The 16,976-nt window shown below is 32.1% G+C and overlaps 3 protein-coding genes and 2 non-coding genes across 5 annotated transcripts; 1 reads left to right on the top strand and 4 right to left on the bottom strand.

Annotated features, from left to right (window-relative positions):
• Positions 1-1,685: 1,685 nt before the first annotated feature.
• MOS4 (modifier of snc1,4) lies at positions 1,686-5,341 on the bottom strand. Its single transcript, XM_028061065.2, has 6 exons — positions 5,003-5,341; positions 4,591-4,766; positions 3,172-3,255; positions 2,219-2,288; positions 2,005-2,138; positions 1,686-1,931 (listed from the first exon to the last, which is right to left on the bottom strand). The coding sequence occupies exons 1-6, from the start codon at positions 5,237-5,239 to the stop codon at positions 1,874-1,876; spliced, it is 759 nt and encodes a 252-aa protein (XP_027916866.1). The 5' UTR covers positions 5,240-5,341; the 3' UTR covers positions 1,686-1,873.
• Positions 5,342-5,666: 325 nt separating this feature from the next.
• Positions 5,667-5,738, bottom strand: TRNAQ-UUG (transfer RNA glutamine (anticodon UUG)). The gene has a single exon. It is a non-coding gene; the product is annotated as a tRNA-Gln (tRNA).
• Positions 5,739-5,832: 94 nt separating this feature from the next.
• On the bottom strand, positions 5,833-5,904 carry TRNAQ-UUG (transfer RNA glutamine (anticodon UUG)). The gene has a single exon. It is a non-coding gene; the product is annotated as a tRNA-Gln (tRNA).
• An 835-nt stretch (positions 5,905-6,739) lies between these two features.
• PEX3 (peroxin 3) lies at positions 6,740-11,157 on the bottom strand. The gene is made up of 7 exons (XM_028059742.2): positions 10,847-11,157; positions 10,363-10,524; positions 10,020-10,216; positions 9,774-9,904; positions 8,643-8,770; positions 7,788-8,006; positions 6,740-7,286 (listed from the first exon to the last, which is right to left on the bottom strand). Exons 1-7 carry the CDS (start codon positions 10,858-10,860, stop codon positions 7,028-7,030), a joined length of 1,110 nt encoding a protein of 369 aa, XP_027915543.1. The 5' UTR covers positions 10,861-11,157; the 3' UTR covers positions 6,740-7,027.
• Positions 11,158-14,350: 3,193 nt separating this feature from the next.
• On the top strand, positions 14,351-16,166 carry LOC114178112 (small ribosomal subunit protein RACK1). The gene is made up of 2 exons (XM_028063829.2): positions 14,351-15,319; positions 15,919-16,166. The coding sequence occupies exons 1-2, from the start codon at positions 14,447-14,449 to the stop codon at positions 16,018-16,020; spliced, it is 975 nt and encodes a 324-aa protein (XP_027919630.1). The 5' UTR covers positions 14,351-14,446; the 3' UTR covers positions 16,021-16,166.
• Positions 16,167-16,976: the final 810 nt, after the last annotated feature.

The following is a 16,976-nucleotide window of genomic DNA, read 5'->3' as shown; positions in this document are numbered from 1 at the left end:
ATTGCATTATGTTTAGAAGTTTATGGTTTGAGCATTATGAACAGGATAAATATGTTTAGAAGAGAATATTTCTTCTAATGGATAAAGTGTAAATCTTGCACACGTGTTTTTTAATGGAAATTGGACTTTAGGTAGTTTTAACTTGAGACACTCAACTAATGTGCATTGCCTACGTCCATTAGATTCATTCCAGGTATTTTAGAATTCGTAAACAGACATCAGAGTATGTCTAAAGCTTCTTGCTATAATCAGAATAAGTGACAAATTTAATGGCAGACCTATAAACAAGTAGATTTTAAGATGTCAGCAAGTTCAGGTAATCCAAACAAAATTTAATATTCTGAAATACACTCATTTAATGATTATCTATTACTTTCAAAGTTCAATAGATTTTCTGATCAAATTAATTCAATAGTTGTTTCTTCATTAAATATTGATCAGTTTTAAGCAAATTTCAAAAAGTTATTTTCTAAAATACTTTAAAAAATAGTTTTAAAAACTCTATAAAACTTTTAAAAAAATGTTTTTCATCCGTATAAATTGTAAATGTGTGCCTTTCTAAAACAAGTGCCTCTAGATACAAAAAAATGTTACTATTATGGACGAATGTCCAGTTGGGTAACATGCAACTTAAAGATTGACTAACCTTTTACCCGCAAATGGTATTTCTGTACTTTTCTTTTGACAGTAAAATATGTGAATCTCAAACTTTGTATTTTCCTTTTCAACAAAAAGTTTTGCTGGACGTGTTGAAAAAAGGATGCATCTTCATAAAAGAGAAGTGAAGAAAAAATTGATGCAAGTCAAAGTATAATAATGCGCAAGAATGAGGAAGAGCAGGAATAATTAGTAATCTAAAGAATTATATCACACAAAGATTCATCCGACCATTATATTTGTCAGAATACAAAGATGCAAATACGGCCTCATATTCATCTTGCGTCTGTAATCACAAAATGCTGATTGTGAGCAACTGAGAAATGACCAAATTCTTTACTCAGTTTTCTTTTAATAAGACCAATTTGCAGATAATAAATTTGTTACCTTGTATTATTTGACATTTAAATAATATATATTAAAATTAATTTTCAAATTTTGTTCTGTTCCTTAATATTCATGTATATAGTCTAAATTACAATTTTGGCAATAATTTAATTCTTCATTCAAGATTTCAGTCATCCTAAAATTTTAGGATTATAATCTGTAAAAAAAAAAAAAAATCACAACTTCGATACAACCTTTACTCGTCTAAGGGTTTATTTAATTTACTTATATTTTAAGCAATTAAATAACTTTTCACTGATCCCTTAAACTGATATGTTAAATCGAGTGTTCAACTGAACCAAAATAAAAATATAATTAAATTTACACAAGAAATTAAAATTACAATGTCTAAACTACAAAACAAGACAGCATAAAAAGGAAAATTATAATCGCAAAATCAATAATTTATTGCAGTATCACCTTTGGTAGTACCATTCCTTCCTTACCAATGGGTGAACGAAATCAATACTTGTCTCACCTCAAGAACAAGAAGTATCCCAACATGTCACACTGCTGATGGAATTAAGTTTGTATATCACCAAAACTATCAGGCTGCCTGTGATTTGATAATGTAATAAAGGTGGGAAGGGGAAAGTACTAGTTTCATTTTATGGATTGAATTTGAATATAAATTCAACTGCTTGAAGCCCCAAAAAAAACACAGGTTTCCTTTATAAAAACATTTCATCATTATCGTTTTGGGGTGAGAGCGTGTGTAACTTTTTCATAATATCGAACTAAACGTTAAAAGGTACAATAACAGTTAAAGTCAAGTTTAGAGCTGAACAAATTCCTTACAGATACATAACTAGATGAGGACATACGAATCTCATAATTCGGAATTCGCCAGTTGACCATTTTCTGTCATAGCTTCCAAGTTCCAGCCTCTGAAAAAATAAACTAATTACACCAAAACTAGAGGAAATAAGCCAAGAAAACCAGAATTTTTGTAGTAGTCACCTTTCTGCTGCTTCACTTTTCAGTTCATTTATGCTGTTTACAACTGAAGCACAAGCAGCATTGATATCTATATTCTTATGACAGAGTTCCTTCCATTGCATGGACAATGCATTAAGCTCATATGCAGTGTTTTGCTGACAATAATTTTAAGAATAACAGGTTAGCAGAAATTTGACAAGTCAAAACTGAGAGCAGAGTGGTAAATGATAATTACCTGATGATATTTCCTTTCACGATTTACTTTTTCAATCTTTTCATTTTGTTCTTGTGCTAATTTCTGCATTCTAGAAAAAGATAACACAACTATAACCGTTGCTGTACGAAATATAAAATATGCAGGCAACATCTTTTTGATCTATTATTTACTGTGGTACATGTGATTTATCCATGTGTTGAGAGAGTGTTTGTCGTGAGAGATGGGAAGAACAACAGTAGAGTAGACACTAATCAGTTTAACATTAACGGTTAAGATTGATGTTTCACGTAAGCTTTATACTGATTAATCCAGATTAGCTCCCCAACCCTCACTTTTTTGTGCCCGTGTCTTATAAAAATATACCAGTAACAATCTAAAGAAATGGCCAGTTCAAATTAAAGTTAATGAAGATAGTGACAGATCGTGTTGAACAAATATGATGAAAGCATAAATGTATGCATGACAAAAACAAGGTTAGCAATTCTATGAAGCACAGAACTAGGAAATACTTTAAACTAGAGTTTATTAAATCTGTAAAAAATATACATTTATACCAAACATTGGTATGAAAGGTTTCTAGAGAATCCAAAAGAAAAATATTTTACCTAGGAATCTTAATCATAGGAATGAAAAAATATTGTCTGAAGGAACTTGAGGGGACATCATCAAGCAAAACGAGACATCCATTCTCCAAAATTCAATTGCAAGAACCAAATCAATATAAAAGCTAAGTCTCTCTGCTGGAGGAAAGAAATTTAAGTTTAAAATTACAAGTGCCAAGCCATATGGACCAAGGCAGGCTCGTCTTGATGACAGCAACTAGATTTTTAAACATATACGAGGTAAAAAAAATGCAGAAGCACTGGTGTTACGAGCCAGTGATAAGAAAATAGGTTGATGCCAGAGAGGTAGCAACTGTATAATTCAAAACAAAAATCTAAACATGAACGTTCTTTATTCAATTGACAAACCTTGATAAGTATACTTCCAATCGCTGGTTGTGTAGTTTCCATGTATCAGGGCCGTATTTTAACATCAAATCCAAATTTTCCATCCTGCATATCAAGTCATCAGAACCAATAAAATAATTTCAAACAACTTCCTACCAGTAAGCTTTTAAAAATACTTCATAAGGCATAATAGACCTAACTTGAGAAAGAAAATACAATAATTATTTCCTCTCCCAAAGAACTGAGAAAACTTCCCTTGTGAAATTTAGATGTTCAAAGTATAGATAACAATAATCTTTCATAATTTTCTGGAAGAAACTACACCTCCTAATCGTACTAGGTTGGACAGCTAATGTCACTACATCAGTGTTATTGATATAATGTGGAAAATATCGATGACCCAAAAATCCTTTACAGAAATATCTTGGGAGCCATAATGATGAAGCATTTCAGATATCTGTATCTATAATTTTATCCATATACAATAATAATAATAGTAGTAGTAGTAATAATAATAATGTAGAAATATAATTGCTGTCCAAGAATAACGAAAGACAAGGCAGTCTGACAGAAATATAATTAGGGTCTTTTCCCTCGGGTTTGGGCTAGGTTACACTGACCCGATGTTGCTGCTTCCTCCTATCTAAAGGGGTGCAAATATGATACTATTCTTTAAACATTCTTGGCATCCTGTGACACGATTTCCGAGGAGTCTGTTGTGCAATGCCCAAAGTGGCCCAGATGGACTATCATGGAAAACTTACATTGCCACTACCATGTTATGGCGCCCAGCCACAACTCCACTACCGATTTCTTCCATGGCCAATTAGTTATAACATTGCACTGAATATTTCTTAGGACACGAGATTCTTCATCGAGCTTATCACAAAGATGAAGGTTCCTCCATCTTCAAGTGGCGCTCTCCTTGCATTCCTATAAGTATATCCATTTATTTGTATTTCATCATTATTTTTTTTTGTTTCTTCTCATATTTCTGCCAATGACACCATCAATCATGTCTTGTGTATATGGTTTTGTTTGTTTAATCCTTGTTCATCACTTGTATGGATTAAATTCAGTGATATCTTGTTTGACAAGAAAATTAAACCAAATTCCATAACAAGTACTTAATTCAAGCTAAATACAACTAGACTCCATATCAGTGAGGAGGTCATCAAGTTCCACATGACAAAGTGACTACAACTGGGACGGCAGTGAACCCCGTTTTGTATCCTTTGTATTGTTGAAACGATTAGATACATAATAGTTTGAGAACTATCTCTTGCCCAAACATATAGCACGGAACACTAAGTGCCAGAACAAGCGGTGGAAAACATTATTTACAAGCAATTAAACAAATGTTCAATGTACAGAACAGTAAGGTTTGAGAATGACAGCATGTAATCTAGGGTATTTATTTAACATTGAATTCTAACACACCTCATCATCTGGTACTGCAGTAGGCGTTGAGCCCTAAGAAGAGCCTGCTTCCAAGCAGTTTCATCGTTCCTTTTATTCGCCGGCGGCATTTCCAATTCGTAGCGCGACCTATCAAGAGCAACGGGAGGCCTTCCAGCTCTCACGCGTTCGTACTCTCTTGCAATCATCGGGTAGTTCTGCAATTGCACAATCACACTCACAATAGAACTAGGGCAAAGACATTCTTCACGAACTCCAACTTCAGCAAATGTATTTCAACAGTGATTTACTTATCTCATGCGGACAACAGTATAAGTTAAATTGCGCAGAAAACACTAAAAAATAAATAACAGTTAGGTTAGGAATCGAAATTGCGAGTGTTTTATTTCATCTTAAACTTCCAAAAGATAAAGTGAATAGAGAAAAGGAGAACCTCGAAATTGGAGCTGGGAAGAGGAGGGAAATCTTTGAGGAAATCTGTGGGTTTCTTAGAGCTGCGGCGCATCTCATCCTCGACAAGACGGTCAACCTCGAGTTTGACTCTGGGGTCGGCGTAGTCGTCGTCGATGTAAGGCAATGCGTCGATAATTTCGGCGTCCGAGCTGGTAGGTTTACCGTAAGACGGTGGCGCTTCCAGCATTAGAACTTCCCCGTTGCTTTGTTCCGCCATGGTTGCTTTCGCTGTTTTCTGCAAACCACAAAAAGAGAGAGATGAAGAGACACAGGGAAAAGGTTTTCCTCTACGCGCGCCTCTAATCAGTAGTAACACAGTTACGAGAGAAAAGAAGATGAAAAGAAGTTGTTTTGGGCTAGGCCAGTTTACAACTGTGCCATTCAAGTCCAGTATGTTCTTTTATGCACCCCTAATATTTCACCTGCACCCCAAATGGTATTCAAAAGACCAAAATGCCCTGTATCTTTCTGCAAGAGTAGATTTTGCAACTAGCGCAAACGTGTTCACATAATCATGGATGCTTTCCGATATGCAAACTCATAAGGTAGATCAGAAGTAATATAATTCCACTTCACCAAAAACCTAAAATTAAATAAAAAAGAAAACAACCTTTAAGACTTTATTAAAATTCTCAAAATGACACAGGTCCTACCGGGAGTCGAACCCAAGTCGCTGGATTCAAAGTCCAGAGTGCTAACCACTACACCATAGAACCAGGCGTGTTCATACTGTTTCATAATTATCCACACCACAGCTAATTTAAACTTAAATAATTTCACTACACCAAAAATTTAAAAATTAAATAAAACAGGTCCTACCGGGAGTCGAACCCAGGTCGCTGGATTCAAAGTCCAGAGTGCTAACCACTACACCATAGAACCGAGCGCTTTGTATCTGTTCTATATAATATTGTTAACTAGTATGTTAATAAAAGAAACTCGTCCCATCAAATATCTCATTCTTGTTTCCGTGGCAACCATAAAATATAATTAAACCCATATCTTTGGCACATTCAAAGAGAACTTCGTCACTCACCACTTATTCTCATTTTTGTACAGCACTATGATTAATTTGATTTCTCCATCAATATATGCACCTAAATAATCCATTTAATCTTTATTAATAAATCATTACAATCATAATGGTTTGAAATATTCACCAGTTTAACTGATAATTTTTGTTGAACTTAATTGACAACCACACATTTTACATCCATAGTGTTTGGACTTTAGATATTCTTTGCTGAGACGAAGGCTAGTGCCAATCAAATAAACAAACAAGATTTTAGTCACTCGAGACAAATTGAATTCACTTTTGCTGAACTTATAAAAGAAAATGAAAATAATCACCGCAATATCATTAAACTCTGAGTTAATTAATCGGTTTGATTCATTTAACTAAAAAACGAATCTATAACTGAATGTCAACCTAGCATACGTATCAGTTAAAGTTTTATGTCGCAGAAAAAAAAAACAGTCATAAGGTCCTTCAATAATTTCACAGCTCTAGTTACGAAGACAAATCATAAATATACGACAATTTTCCTTGTTCCCTTACCATTTTCCATCAAATGTTACAATTGTTCTAGTTTTCTACTTTTGACTTTTTCAAATTTCTTAATCAATTCATTCACTTATATTTTCATATGTTCCCAAATAAAAGGGTATTTCAAAATATGAAAGACAATTCTGCGAAGCACTGCATGAACAGAGTAAATGATGAAAATGATGATGAAAGTCATTTCCCGTGTGTACAGCACTGATAACAAAGCAAGCTGTAGTCCTAAAAAAAGGGTTCCCCAAACGCCAAGTTAGAGCCAAAGGGGGAGCATTATGCATCACTAAATACAACAAATGGGAAATGTGACATTGAAAAGATGAAAGCTAATATTTTAGCTCCTATATCTCTCTTTGAACCTCGTCTAATTTTTTGTACATTGTCCGATGCCTTCCATGCAATAAATTTAATCATTTTGGTTTCTTTCATTTGAAACATGAATATTAATCACTGGGCATGTGGCATATTTGCATAGAGGAGTGTGAAAAAAACCTCAACCTCCTGTATATTTTTAATGATTTGGATGAACTGATTTTTGCTGGGTTCTTCAAGGAGCAAAGGACACATCTGTGCAACCTGAGGCAATACTCTGGCCAGTGGCAAGCCCGAAGTTATGCTTCCTCCTTTAAATTTAACCCCCATGAGCTCCACCAGTTTATCCACCACTGCTTGCAGAGATATCTCCACGATGCTTCCAAATTCAGCACTGCAAAAGAAGGACAATTATCCATTTGCCATCTTTTGAAAATAATAGGTTTGATCTCAATAAATTCCATCAGTACACTTTTTTAACATATTGTTTACTACTGTCCGAAATTTACTGAGAAACACAATTTTGTGGATCTCATTTCTGATGCAATGACTCAACTTGTCATTTTGTGATTTCTAATAAAGAATAATCATTAACATAGTTTGTTGGAATGTATGTTAAAGACTACAAACTCTATCCCACAATGACTGCAATTTAAGATTTTTTTTTTCAAACAGATTAAAGATAACAACAAATATGCCACTTTTTTAAACAGTTTTACTAAAATAATTTCACTCTATCAATAAATGCATTACTTATATTGAGTCGTAGAGAGTAATTAATTTGAGGACAAATTAGAAAGAAAAAAAATTGATACTTCATTGATAGCTAAGAATATCAATCAATTGGAAATTTTCCTAGAATACTACATTCATTGCAATATACAGAATTTTTTACCTTGATAATACGGCCCGTGCTTCCATCATAAGTTGATCATATTCAGTCACATCAGATAGCATTGGGTCACTGCTAGAACTTGAGGAATATGGTTTGACATGTTCAGGTATCATATACTTTATCCAGTAATTTGGACTCCCCATGCTCATGAAGGTGTTGAGTATCTGCATGACAGTTTCATGGAGTGTTGTGCTGCTGAAGAAAGTACTCAACTGCTTTCTGCACATCGAAATTATCTATAACCAATTTAAAAAGAGTCTTATCATTAATCTATAATATACATATCTAGATTCCATAAATAATGTACTTCCAAGTTCCAACTCAATGATTACCTTAATGGTTTTATACTTTCTTTTCCTCTTTCTCTCTCTCTCTCTCTCTCTCTCTCTCTCTCTCTCTCTCTCTCTCTCTCTCTCTCTCTCTCTCTCTCTCTCTCTCTCTCTCTCTCTCTCTCTCTCTCTCTCTTCGCATATACAAATGAGATGAAGTGTGGTACAATTTTCGGTGAACTATTTGATCATATATTGACGTCTAACTTCAACAGGAGGCTGGTTAAGTGTAGCATTGATGTGATTTTGGTGCTGAACTTTGAATTTACGTAGTTAATAACTATTCCAATGGGTATTCATAACAATATAGATGGGACTTAATTAGAAAATGGAAACTCTGGGTCTCAAATCAGAAACTTAATCAAGAACAGATTGACAGCTCGGGAAATTTTAAAACATAGACTTGGATACTAACAAATCCTATGCCTTTATAGAAAAATTATCTGAGACAAGATTTGTAATGATTGATAGATTCAATTCACAAATTGTTGACCTTCAGAGTTCAAATTAATGTAAGAAGCATCACCCTTTGAGAACTTCTTTAGTTGCGGCCTCCATATCAGAAATCAAGGAAGGCATACCGTGCTGAGAGATAAAATCAACACTATCTAGAAATTTCTTGTGGTCTTCCCTATCAACCACATCTATACTTTCCTGCATATAGAGAAACAGTGAAGAAAATAAAATTACTTCCAGATTCAATGAGCCATGTCATGTCTCAAATCAGTGACAAGTATGTATATTCGAATAGAAGTTGAATTATAGCTCTTTTGTTGTGATTAAAAGTTTATCACAAAGACAACCAACACGTTCCCCAAAGAATTTGACTGAAAATATTTGGAATTATGATTTACTCTGATAACTTATGTGTTATTTCAATCAATTGACCAAAAGTCTCAAAATTGTAACAACAGAACCTAGTTCCAAATCCCTCTCTTTCCCCTGTCAAAGATATAAGTCCATTGTTCAAATACAATCTTAAGATGACAAAAGAGAACCCACAGAACAAAAAATAAAATTAAATAAACAACAGTAGATAATACCCAATGAGGCATGGAGACCTGATAGCACATTAAGATGAATACTTTAACACGGTTAATGTAAAAGTACAGGGCGCTATATATTTCTACCAAAGTAAGTTTAATACAAGTAACACATCAAAAGTGTACAACAATTCTTAAATATGCACATTCTAATTATGAGTATGATAATGAGCCTCGAAAATACGCACCAATTAATTTTTAAATTATTTTATATTACATTTTAAATTGACTTCCTTCAGTGCCAAAACAGATATAATATATTTTTTAGTACTAAGGTGCCACTAAGCATATTAACTCATTCTTGGGTAAGAGAAACAGGTAATAAGGTGTAGTGTTTGACTTCTCACTCGGCAGACAGACAATGAGAAATCAATTCCATCACTACAAACCCCTTGGAAATCCAAAATGATCAAAGGTCAGGCAATCTGTTGGATACAATCTATACATTTTGTGTGATGCCACAAATCCTTTAACAGAGAATGGCATGGCATGGATTTCTTCATACTACATATATGCACAAAGCATCCAATGATACTCAACACGAATCAATCTTTGATAAGAGCTCGAAAAACTCACAATGCATAAAAAGAAAGAAGAAACACGGTTGTTCTTACCAATAAATCAGAGATTCCAAGGCTTCGTGCTGTATCAATGTATAGATGCCTTCCTAGTATATTGACTTGCACTTTTGTATATAAGCTAAGCATTGTTGTCGCCCATACTGACAATGTCATCCTTGTAAAACCTATGAAAAAAAAAGCACAGATGTTTATTTTAATCAGTGTATTATACCATCCAGGTTAATTAACACCACAAAATTATAGGTATAACAATCGTGGAATCCAAGACAAGATTCATACTTAGAATTTTGAGTCTACTCCATAAATCTAGTTTCTCTGATTGTGTTAAGCTGTTTGGCTGACCCTTTCCTTGTATTAGCCTTTCAAGAAGATGAGAAAGATCCAACTCTTCCGTGATCCGAAAATTTAAGTCGTGCATAGCATGAGGCAATGTTACATCAGAAATCCTCTGGATATTCTCAAAATGAGCTTGCATCCTATCATTGTCAATTAAAACAATAAAAAGGACACCCCATCAGCATTTATTTTCTCTAGCCAGGGGTAGAAATTGATGATCACAAAAAAACATATCTAATTTATCTAATCTATGAAAAACACAAAGAAGGTGGATATTTCACTCAACTGAGCCTTCATTAGCTCCTCAGTCTCCCTCTGAGCTGCGACTTCTCTTTCAAGTTCCTGAACCCCGTGCCTGTGAGCACCATAGAGTTTATACAAAAGGTACCCACTTCCCAAAACTCCAACAGTGTAGAAAACCTTCCTCCTATGCCGTCTCCAAAAATCCCTAAGTCACAATAATCAAAATATTTAACAGACAAACCCCAAGAATAATGCAGAAACACGCATAGAGAACAATCACGGAGATACAGCCAATTAAAGACACCCCCCACCATTTTGATCACAACCCAATAACAAAAACAATACATATTAAAAAAAAAAGAAAAAGAATCGCCCCATGTTTATAATTTCAGTCTCAAAAATCAAATTGGGGTCAAAAATTAAAAAAAAGGAACTAGAAAAAAATGTCACACAGAAAGCAAAGTTTTGCAAAAGGGAACTAGGGAGACGGACCCAAATAAGGGATTGCATCAAAGTCGGAGACTTACCTTACAGAAAGCATTGTGAAGATACAGGGTAGACCGAAATTCTATGGTGAGTCTGAAAACCCACGTCAAGAAAGTGGTCAAGAACGAAGCATGAGAATACAACAGAGACCAAGAAATGCAAAGAAAGCAAGTAGGTGGTGCTGCGACGCAAATAGTGAGACAAAAAGGGCTAAAAACTTAAAAGGAAGTGACTTGGGGGAGGATTGTAGGCTAGGTAGAGCTAGCTCAGCCTCGAACACTCAGAAATGAATTTGGGGAATGGGGGTGTAGGTTTCTCTTCTCCCATTTGTTGCTGGAAACAATCAAAATCAAAACAACATTATTAATAACATTGAAAAATATATAAGAAAAAAGAGAATACAAATTTTCAACCACCACCACATTGTTTATATACAAATTACGATAACTTTTTCTTACATTAATACATATATATATATATATATATATATATATATATATTATCCTAATTAATTTTATAACGTACTTATAGAATATGTTTCTTTATCTCTAAAATTAATCGGAAAAACAGTTATAAATTATTATTTCTAATAACTTTTTCACATAAAAAAACACGAGAACGTTAAAAGATTTTGTAAGAATACAGTAATTTAATATATATATATATATAATTTTAGTATGTATATTTTCTATTCAATTTTAACAATTATTTTACTAATTTTACGTTTCTTTATTTAATATTTTCTTTTCAATTTGATCACTTTTTAAAATTAATATATTTTTAATTAAAACATTACCTATAAAATAAATGAAAAATTTTTATAATTAAATTAGCGAAAATTCAGGTAATATTTTATGTGTTCGTATTTTTTTAATTTTAATAAAAATTTAATTAAGAAGAATAAAAAATATATAATTAACTTTTTGTTAAATGTTAAATTTGAAAAATTAGAAACATATACAATTTTTTTTTCAAAATAACAGTTAAAGAGAAAATATTTTTTTTAAATAATGGTTAAGAATAAATTATTTATAAAATAATTAATTTTAAAATAATAATTAAGAAAAAAATTGAAATATTAAAATGTAAACACAAAAATGGATATACTGTTTTTTATATGTTGATATAAATTATAAAATTTATTCATATTTAATTTTATAATAATAATAATAATAATGTAATTATTAAATTAATTATTTTTATTATGATAAAAAAATAATAAACATACATGAATTATGTGTTTTTATTAGTATATATGAAATTTGTGACAACTTTTTGAAACTGGATTTAATGGGTTTACAATTTTTACGGAATAAGAATTTTACGTATTTAAAAAAAAATCTTTGCATTTTTGAAAAATATTTTTACAATAAAATGTCTATGTATACAAACAACATTTTACCTTTAATTATTATATAATTATTAAAATAAGAAATAATTTTGAAAAACACTATGTGTATAGTAAAAATATTTTTGGAATAAGTTCACTATGTTTTCTTATGAACAAAAGAGTATATTAATAAAAATATATATAACAAATAATTATAGTATGTTAATTGAAATTGTAAAGTTTTAACAAAATATGCCTTAAAACACATGGAACAATTAAGAATTAAAGGACGTAAAATAATTTGGTATTAAGTAAGAATCGAATATTATAAATAAATATTCTCATGTAATTGATACAAACATATCTTAAATTTACACGTAAATGTTAACTAGGTGTTAACTAGGTGAATACGATTATCATAATAATATTAAATACGGATATCATAATATTATATTTGTGAAAATATGTATATACTATAGTTTAATTTACTAATTGGTGTTGAATTGAACTAGTACGACGGAATACCATAAATTTGCATAATTGTGTATTGAATTATTATGGTTTGGACGAGAAATTGTGTATTGAATTCATTTTTCAAGCTTTTAAGTATTTGTCCTTTGTATTTTTTAAGGAATAACTCGACATCATTTTCTTTTATTTCAATCTTTTGTATTACTTTTTCATTTTATTGGATAGAAAAGTTTCAAAACTGAAACACAATTAAATCTTTTTATTGAGTTTATTTGAACTTTCTTTTAAATATATTATATTTTATTTAAATTTATGATTAACAATGTTTTTGAATTCATTTAAATACACAGATAAAAAAAAAGTAATAAAGCTTGAAATCTATACATTTTTAAATGTGAAGATTAAGAAAAAGGATTTAGTTTCAAATTTCTATCTCACTGAGAGTGGATTTGAAAAGAAAATATAACCATTATGACTTAATTAAATTCTAAATAAAAATAAAATATTTCTAATATAATTGATTATAAATTATAATCTATTATATTCATAAACGTTTTATTATTAATTAGGTTTAAGAAATCTGTTATTGTTGTTTTAATAATTATATTATTAATACCTGTTTATATTAGTTTTTACATCGCAATAAACTAAACAATTAAAAGAATAAATAAAATAAACTAATTTAATATGCATTAATAAACGTATTACTTTATATAGATAAATAATTAAAAAACGCTAAAATAATAGGTAAAATTAAATGATTTAAATTTTGATATTTTATAAAGTAATTTATTTAAGAATTATTATTTTGAAATATATATTTATATTCATTAAGATTTAATAATAATTTCATACTAATTTAAAATTTATTTTAACTCTAATTTCTATTGTAAAGTTATTGTTATATTAAATTGGTTTAAAAATTATTTTCTTCCATCAATCAAATTAACTACAGTTTTTTAATATTCTGGTTTACTTTAGTTAAATAACTTAAGTTTCTACTTTTTATTTATTTTTCCACTCCTTTAACCCGCATAGATGTCAATTAGAAAAATTATAGTTACCGTGAAGCATCTGCTTATACTTTATAATAATAAAAAAATTAAAATTAATTCAAAATAATTATTACTAAAATAAAAAACATATTCTTAATAATTGAAAGAATACACTTTCTATTAATAAACGTAATATTTTATATTTTACATACATGGAGTAAACTAAGAATCAACGCATCATTTTCATATTATTAATAAATGTAATTAAAATGTGAATGAAAAATGTTAATTTAAAAATGTATGTAATTTATATTTGCTTTTTACATACGCATAAAAATATTAAAAACCCGAGAAAAAAATTGAATAGGATAGCAAATTAAAATATGATAGCACATGAAAAAAAAAAACTTAACTAAAAATATAAAATTTGTAAATATGTGATAACCAAAATATTTAATAAAAACCTAAGTAAAAATATTTAAATGTACGAATTACTTAAAATTTAACCAAACTAATTTTTTCTATTCATTACACATGTAAATTGATAAACACCGAGAGATTCTAATTAATTAAAAATTATAAAGAAAATCTCTTTATTGGGCTTGAAAGAAGTTGGGGATACTGGGCCTGAAGTAAGCCGAAACAGTTGCACTTAAAAAAAAAAAAAAACAGGAAAAGTATGTTGAGTTGCTATCCATCTCAAAACCCTAATCAGGTTTTCAACTCACTATATATTCTTTCGCGAGAGTCATAGCGTGGCTTAGAAACACAAAAGCCTCACGCAGAGTACGGGAACTCGAAAACCCTAGTAATCTCTTTCGTGTGTTTGTGTTCCTGTGAGAAAAATGGCAGAGGGTCTCGTTCTCCGCGGCACTATGCGCGCCCACACCGACGTCGTAACGGCGATTGCCACCCCCATTGACAACTCCGACATGATAGTCACGGCGTCGCGCGACAAATCCATCATCTTGTGGCATCTCACGAAGGAGGACAAGACCTACGGTGTCCCACGCCGCCGTTTGACCGGTCACTCCCACTTCGTTCAGGATGTTGTTCTTTCTTCCGACGGCCAGTTTGCGCTCTCCGGCTCCTGGGACGGCGAGCTCCGCCTCTGGGACCTTGCAGCCGGCACCTCCGCCCGCCGCTTTGTTGGACACACCAAGGACGTCCTCTCCGTGGCGTTCTCCATCGACAACCGTCAGATCGTGTCGGCGTCGCGTGACCGCACGATCAAACTGTGGAACACCCTTGGAGAATGCAAGTACACCATTCAAGACAGTGATGCTCATTCTGATTGGGTTAGCTGCGTGCGTTTCAGCCCTAGCACGCTTCAGCCGACTATTGTGTCTGCGTCTTGGGACCGCACTGTTAAGGTGTGGAACCTCACGAACTGCAAGCTGAGAAATACCCTTGCTGGACACAGTGGGTATGTGAACACTGTCGCTGTTTCTCCGGATGGTTCTCTGTGTGCCAGTGGTGGAAAAGATGGAGTTATTTTGCTGTGGGATTTGGCTGAGGGTAAGCGTCTTTACTCTCTCGATGCTGGCTCTATTATCCATGCCCTCTGCTTCAGTCCCAACAGGTACTGGCTGTGCGCCGCCACTGAGCAAAGCATCAAGATCTGGGATTTGGAGAGTAAGAGTATCGTTGAGGATTTGAAGGTGGACCTCAAGACTGAGGCTGATGGTACCACTGGTGGCAACACAAACAAAAAGAAGGTATTTTTGAATATGGTTTTGGTTTTTACACTTATAGTTAGTGAATTTTTATTGATTATACTCATCATAGATATATATAGTTGTTGAATTTAACAATTCACATAATCATGTCTTCTGTCGTGGATTGTATTGGAGTTTTACATCATGATTAATATTTTAATCTTATGTCTTTTCTTTGAATTGTTACTTGGTCCTTTTGCTTGATTTAACTTTCAATTTATTCAGTACTAGTCTTCAATTTAGTGTATCTTTACAATTTGTTCGTTTACAGAAAAGTTTCAATTGATTTTTTTTGCTTGACATGTACTTTTAAAGAATTTTGTGTATATTGTGGTCAAGTGACTTTGGAGAGGAAGTTTAGTTAACCATGTAATTTTTTTGACGGGGAGATAATGTAATGCCATTGATTCTGTAATGTTTTACATCCAATTGGCTTGGAATTTTGAACAATTTCTATGCAGAAGTTCTTATCTTATCAGTTAGTTTTATGTTAGTAGCTGTTACATTTGTATTAATTCTAGGACTTTATCTTGTTAGATATGTTTGTTTGTGACTGCTTGACTTGTGTAATGTATTTAACTGGTTTGACTATTTTGCAGGTTATCTACTGCACGAGTTTGAACTGGAGTGCAGATGGAAGCACTTTGTTTAGTGGTTATACCGATGGCGTGGTCAGAGTTTGGGCAATTGGTCGTTATTAGGTTAAGCTTTTAGTGTTTTCAGATGCAAATCAGCTTTGAGTTTTGGGACAAATTACTGCTTTACTGTAGAATTGATTTTTATGTTCAAGACCGTGGCTTTGAGGCCTTTATTTATTTTTGAAACGTTGTTTTTGGTTTTTACTTTACATGGATATTTCAACATCTTGGTTTCCATCTACCAATATTATCTTTAGACAAATTTCGAGATCATCTAATTAAAAGAGGGGCTCTACTGTTTATTATACTTCCGAATGTAACTTCTAAGTGTATGTTTTCCTATAACTTATGCGATCAATCTTCAAGTCTTGAACGCTAATTTCGTATTTTTTTCTTCGTAATGAAGCCTTCCTGGTCGAGCTAAGCAATATTCTCATTAAAGCCGGAATTTTCTAATTGTAGTAGTAAATAAAGTATGTCGTACATGGTTCCTGGAAGTTTTTTGAACGTCGTCCATGGTTCCTGGAAGTTGTTTGAGCTTATCTTTCATTAGATTCTGGTTGGGCAATGGTTTGTTAGTTTTTATGTTGTCCTGATTGTGTGGTTTTGTTTTGTTTTGTACAAAGGTTATTGATTAAATTCAATCTCCTATATGTTAATTATTTTTAACGATAACTGGCCATTGTTTGTTTTCTTGTCACTTTAGCGAAGTGCATGAGTAATTTTGTTCAATTTTAATTTTATTTTCTATTCTCCATTAGGATTATTTTTCAGAAATATTTTATTTTAATGAAAGACAATGTGAAGACCTATACCCTTGTTTAAGTTTGGTTGATCTATGTTAATTTATTGGCGTTAGGATGTAGTATATTGGTCGATGATTTTGCATTTGTATAAACTACGTAGTTTCAGACAACCAGTGTTTTTTTCTCTTGTTTTTAAAGAGAATGTATATCGTTCGTTACTAACATTAGTGTACCACATTTAAAGAGTTATGCAAGTAATTCGATTCGAAAAGT

This window comes from Vigna unguiculata, chromosome 3, assembly GCF_037176805.1.
Source record: "Vigna unguiculata cultivar grain cowpea cultivar isolate G323 ecotype 2 chromosome 3, ASM3717680v1, whole genome shotgun sequence".
NCBI classification, from domain to species: domain Eukaryota; kingdom Viridiplantae; phylum Streptophyta; class Magnoliopsida; order Fabales; family Fabaceae; genus Vigna; species Vigna unguiculata.
The sequence above is the reverse complement of the archived record's forward strand: the minus strand, read 5'-3'. Positions and strand labels throughout refer to the sequence as shown.